This window comes from Theropithecus gelada, unplaced genomic scaffold (assembly GCF_003255815.1).
Source record: "Theropithecus gelada isolate Dixy unplaced genomic scaffold, Tgel_1.0 HiC_scaffold_2209, whole genome shotgun sequence".
NCBI classification, from domain to species: Eukaryota; Metazoa; Chordata; class Mammalia; order Primates; family Cercopithecidae; genus Theropithecus; species Theropithecus gelada.
The window spans coordinates 1-5,976 of record NW_020258659.1 but is presented as its reverse complement, the minus strand read 5'-3'; the positions used below and the strand labels follow the sequence as shown (position 1 = coordinate 5,976).

Genomic DNA, 5,976 nt, shown 5'->3' with positions numbered 1-5,976 from the left:
TGCTGGGATCACAGGCGTGAGCCACCCCGTCCTGCCACCTTTAGAGTTTTCTTACCACCTGATTTTCTTCTCTCAATATCTTTCCCTCATTTCCTGCTTTAAAACTCTAGCTTGGGGTCTGGGCGCAGTAGCTCACGCCTGTAATCCCGGCACTTTGGAAGGCTGAGACGGGCGAATCACTTGAGGTCAGGAGTTGGAGACCAGCCTGGCCAACATGGTGAAACCCCATCTCTACTATTTTTACAAAAGTTAGTCGGACGTACGGTTGGGTGCCTGTAGTCCCAGCTACTTGGGAGGCTGAGGCAGGAGAATTCGCTTGAATCCAGAGGTGAAAGTTGTAAGGAGCCGAGGTTGTGCCACTGCTCTCCAGCCTGGCAGACGGAGCGAGACTCTGTCTCCAAAACAAACAAACAAACAAAAAAACAAACAAACAAAGAAAACCTCTAGCTTGGGATCGGCCTTCTCTTCTATTATTTTTCTTTTTAAAATAACTTTTAAAAACTAGATGTTGTCCAGGCGCGGTGGCTCACGCCTGTAATCCCAGCACTTTGGGAGGCCAAGGCGGGCAGATCACAAGGTCAGGAGATCGAGACCATCTTGGCTAACACAGTGAAACCCCGTCTCTACTAAAAATACAAAAAATTAGCCAGGCGTGGTGGCGGGCGCCTGTAGTCCCAGCTACTGGGGAGGCTGAGGCAGGAGAATGGCGTGAACCCGGGAGGCGGAGCTTGCAGTGAGCCGAGATCCCGCCACTGCACTCCAGAGCGAGACTCCGCCTCAAAAAAAAAAAAAAAAAAAATAGATGTTGATGCTATGTTGCCAAGGCTGGCCTCAAACTCCTGGCCTCAAGTGATCCTCCCTCCATGACCTCCAAAAGTGCTGGGAATGTAGGTGTGAGCACTGCACCCAGCCTTGTTTTTTTCTACAAAACAAATGCAGGATTATCTTCCAGAGCTAATTAATATGTTCAAATAACCACAATCCCATTAAGGAAAAATGTCACTCGACAGCAAATAATCAATGCAGACCAATATGATCACACTTGCTGTGAAGGTGAGAAAAGTTCATCTTTATTACGTTTCCCCAAGAGACACACTGCACTGTTCTCTTGAAAACGCACGGCCCATGTCCTCCTTTAGAACACACATCCTCTTTAAAGTAACATACAAACATGCCAATACAAGGTAAAAAATTACATCTGAATTCTTACATTTCAAACATACACTAAATATCAAATAAAAATTTACTTCTACAAGAATTTAGGGGAACTATCATGTAGCTATAAGTGTAATACATATATTAAGTATCATAGATAAAAAGAAGGCTCCGTTCAGCAGCGCAAGTAATAATAGATACAAAGATTTAAAGATAAAAGATTTAGCATAAAAAGAATTCTCTCTTAAAAAGGAAAACAAAATTGTGTTTATGTATCTATATCAGCTATAACACCCATCTCACAACTTTATAGGAACAATGCCTATTCAAAAATACCAGTATTTTCAAAATATTTTAAACAAATGTAGTAATAATTCTATGCCCATCTTTATCAAAATAAACCAATAAAATATATAGTCTATATTAGACATGTTAATATATATATCTAAGACATGTTAAAAATCACAACTGAATTCTGACAATTCAGTCATAAGTCTAAACAGCAAATAAAAAATTCTGTGATGAGAACTTAGGGGAACTACCAATAGCTATAAATAGAAGAGATTATTATGTAAGTATCATAGATAAAAAGTGTACTCGCCCCAGAGGTACATGTAATAATACAGAAAACAATTTAAAGATAATAAATGATTTAGGATAAAAAGGATTCTCTCTTAAAATGAAAATAAAGTTATCTTTATGTATATATAACAGCTATAACTCTCATCTAAAAATATACAGGAACTGCATGTTTTCAAAAGTACAACAATTTCCAAACTATTTGAAATAAACCTATTAATAATTCAGTGGCCCGCATTTTCCAAACAAACCAATAAAATGCATAGTGTGCATGAAGCTATCTGTTACGGTCTATGGCACTCATATTTCACAAAGAATTCTGTGCCAATCTGAGTGTCTGCCGTGTGCCTTCAAATGCTCCAGGACTGTGGCAGCCAAGTCCGTAGGAAACAGGACCTCCAGGTTCGGCCCCAGGGAGGTTGGAATTCAGCAATATCAAAAGGGAGGTGGTGCCGCAGGAAGGGGTGGAACCAGAAACACCCCTGGTTTCTCACTGTTCTCTATGGATTCCTAGAAGTAGCTCCCCCCATCCCCCCCACCACCCCGGTCCTAAGAGGACAACGTGATCACTGTATTCAGCTCCTTCTAGAACAGTCCAGGTTCTTCTAGATGATCTGCACAAATGGCTGCTCTCCTCCTTCCTGGTGTCTCCCATTAGCATTGGAATAAAGTTCTTGCTGAAAATCCGCATCTCCCTGGGCCCGGTGTTCTGGAAGTGAGAGAGAGGATGTCACACTTCAGGGAGGCAGCTCTCTAGACAGGAAGGTTATTCACGTCCCACGTCAAGTCTAACTACAGTTCAGAGCAATTGGGAAATGCAATTTTATCTCCTGACTTTCATTCTATACCCTGCTTCTGCACCATTGTGTTCAACTGTGATACTTGCACTTTGGTGACCCTGACTCCAAAACTCACTCAGTACACCCAAGGTCAGCCCCAGTGATCTTCATAGCAAGGACTTTGGGTGGGTCTGCCCAGGGAGTAGGGCACCCTCAGAGAATGTGGCTTTGGACCTCATCACAGCTGGGGCTTTTGTGTCACTTCAGAGCTAAACTTGTAACCATGCTAGATCCGTTTCTAATGTGACAACATCACGAACCACAAGTCCAGAAGCCTAATCCATCATCCTACCTCCTCATGATGAAGTCTCATGCTCTGCTCAACGCGGTCAGCTGCACAAGATGTAAACCAAAGCTCCACTGAACCCTCAACCCAAATCGGTAACTCAAGTGCGTCAATCATAATGAAGCTCCCCGAACTCAGTATTTGTGACTATTTTTGAGTCAGGGTCTCACTCTGTCGCCCGGGCTGGAGTGCTGTGGCAGGATCAGGGCTCCCTGCAGCCCCGAGCTCCCAGGCTCTAGCGATCCTCCCGCCTCAGCCTCCTGAGTAGTTGGGAGTAGAGATGCCTCCCACATCGCCTAGCTAATTTTTGTTATTTTTGTGGAGAGGGGATCTCGCCACGTTGCCCAGGCTTGAAGCTGGATCAAGCAATTGGGTTCCTCAGATTTCTGAAATAGACCCCAATAGTCTTCCTTTGCCCCAGAGGAAGCAGATGTACCTTCTCTCAGGCCGATGACCTCAGGCCTTCATGGTCCCTGGAGCTCTAAGAAAGGTGGCACGATCTCGCGCCCACACCCAGTGCCCTGGGTCGTAAGCCTGGATCTAGAAAAACAAACGCCCTTTGAGAAGATGGGGACTCGCCAGGATACCCCTCCCTGCCCTCCTCCAGCCTCCAGCCCACCCGATTCCCCCCCATCTCCACCTCCCCATGCCCCACCCACCTCCTCCAACTCCTCCAGGGAAACCCAGGCCCTGAAGCGCATGGAACGGAAGAACTGGAACCGAAGCTTATGGAACAAGGCCTTCGGAGAGCGGGTCTTCCTGGCCCTCCAGCGCATGGAACGGAAGAACTGGAACCGACGCTTACGGAACCAGGGTATCTGAGAGCGGTTCTTCCTGTACAGGAAGTAGATGATGTTTTGTTTGGGGGTCTCGCTGTCCTCCTCCATGTCATTGGCCAGGTAGCTGGGGACAGAAATCAGGTTACTGCTTAGGGGCACCGCCAGGAGAGACCTCGGCTGAGGTCAGCTTCCCAGAGGAGGGCAGGGGACCGTCCTCAGCTCAGGACTGACACCCACCCTGCAGAGAGTCACGCCTTCCTCAGAGGGCTCTGCTGGACAGAGACCTGCTGAAGGGCGTCTCCCACTCCTTCAGGATGGAGACAAAAACCCAACTGGTGACCAAGAGTGATGGCTTACGCTTGGAATCCCAGCACATTGGGAGGCCAAAGCAGGAGGATCACTTGAGGCCAGAAGTTTGAGATGGGGCTGGGCAACATAGCAAGACCCTCATCTCTATTAAAAATATAAAAAATATGCTGGACATGGTGGCTCATGCCTGTAATCCCAGCACTTTGGAAGGCTGAAGCAGGTGGATCGCTTGAGACCAGGAGTTTGAGACCAGCCTGGTCAACATGGAGAAACCCCATCTCTACTAAAAATACAAAAATCAGCCTGGTGCGATGGCACGCCCATTAGTCCTAGCTACTCAAGAGGCTGAAGCATAAGAATTGTGTGAACCCAGTAGGCAGAGGTTGCAGTGAGCCGAGATTGGGCCACTCCATTCCAGCCTGAGGGGCACAGCAACACTCTGTCTCAATAAGTAAATAAATAAATAAATAAATAAACTGTCTAGGTGTGGTGGCACAGCTCTGTAGTCGGAGTTAATTAAGAGGCGGAGGTGGGAGGATCGCTTGAGTCCAGGATATAGAGGCTGCACTGAGCTATGATCTCAACACTGCACTCCAGCTTGGGGGACAGGGCAAGTCTGTCTCAAAAAAATAAAAGAAATTGGATACATTGATATTTTGCCAGGACCCTGCCTTCTACATTCATCTAGTCTAATGAGACTGGGAGAAATCAGGGCAGATGACCTAATCCCAATGTCACATTATCATAGGATGTAACTGGAGAGCTACGGGCATGCCGAAGTTGGAAGATGAGGGAAGGCACGACAGAGGCTGTGGGGTGAACTGACTTCAAGGACTGTGTCCTTCCCTTCAGAACCACATGTGTGCGGGACACCCAGACAGAAAACACAAACACAAAGTCAGTGGAGGGCATTTGGAAGGAGCAGTGAAGCCAAGCCAGGAAACACCAAGATGGCGAGCCAGTGTGGTTGTAGAGATTGTAGAGAGGGGGGAATTGGCACTGTGGACCCTGGCCTTGATTTAGAAAGACATCAGCTAAGGCCGTTGTTCAGGTGGGCAGTGAGGGCGTTGTGCTTTGGAAAGGATGCTCAGGCTGCACTAGGAAGCCCCCTGGCTTGGGGAGAGACTCCAGGAGACCCCGTCAGGGAGCATTTGACAGTGGATTCGAGTGATGCAGGGGGGACCTGAACTGTGGTCTCCATCATGGGAACCCGGAGGAGGTCGATGGCGTTTGCAGTTGATGTGGGAAGGAGAGAGAGAAGAACCAGAAAGGCTGCTTCTGGGGGAAGTGTCGTGTCCGCTCCTCCGCTCCTTTTGCCTTTTCTTCTCCCCTTAGGAGTGGTTTATGGTTCCTTTTGTTTTATTCTTTTATTTGTACATCGGCGTTGGAGTTTGTTTTTTTGGCTTTTTTTTTTTTTTTTTTGGGAAAAAGTCTCGCTCTGTCACCCAGGCTGGAGTGCAGTGGCTCAACCTTAGCTCACTGCAACCTCACCGTCCTGGGTTCATGGGGTTCTCTTGCCTCAGCCTCCTGAGTAGCTGGGATTACAGGTGCACACCACCGTGCTCGGCTAATTTTTCTATTTTTAGTAGAGACAGGGTTTGGCCATGTTGGCCAGGCTGGTCTTAAACTCCTGACCTCAGGTGATCCGCCTGCCTTGGCCTCCCAAAATGTTGGGATTACAGGCGTGAGCCACCTCGCCCAGCCTGAGTTTGTTTTTAGAAACAACACTCTGGCCGGGCGCGGTGGCTCAAGCCTGTAATCCCAGCACTTTGGGAGGCCGAGACGGGCGGATCACGAGGTCAGGAGATCGAGACCATCCTGGCTAACACGGTGAAACCCCGTCTCTATTAAGAAATACAAAAAACTAGCCGGGCGAGGTGGCGGGCACCTGTAGTCCCAGCTACTCGGGAGGCTGAGGCCGGAGAATGGCGTGAACCCGGGAGGCGGAGCTTGCAGTGAGCTGAGATCCGGCCACTGCAGTTCAGCCTGGGTGACAGAGCGAGACTCCGTCTCAAAAAAAAAAAAAAAA

General features: G+C 47.9%; 1 protein-coding gene across 1 annotated transcript; it reads right to left on the bottom strand.

The window, feature by feature from the left end:
- Positions 1-1,591: 1,591 nt before the first annotated feature.
- Positions 1,592-4,175, bottom strand: LOC112617519 (putative speedy protein E7). The gene is made up of 3 exons (XM_025374273.1): positions 3,519-4,175; positions 3,296-3,399; positions 1,592-2,443 (listed from the first exon to the last, which is right to left on the bottom strand). The coding sequence occupies exons 1-2, from the start codon at positions 3,744-3,746 to the stop codon at positions 3,316-3,318; spliced, it is 312 nt and encodes a 103-aa protein (XP_025230058.1). The 5' UTR covers positions 3,747-4,175; the 3' UTR covers positions 1,592-2,443; positions 3,296-3,315.
- Positions 4,176-5,976: the final 1,801 nt, after the last annotated feature.

Excerpts from the sequence above, each read along its gene's own strand:
- LOC112617519 (XM_025374273.1), bottom strand. The coding sequence starts at position 3,746 with ATGGAGGAGGACAGCGAGACCCCCAAACAAAACATCATCTACTTCCTG. Across the intron at positions 3,400-3,518 it reads CCCTGGAGGAGTTGGAGGAG|ATCCAGGCTTACGACCCAGG; the intron begins GTGGGTGGGGCA and ends TTGTTTTTCTAG.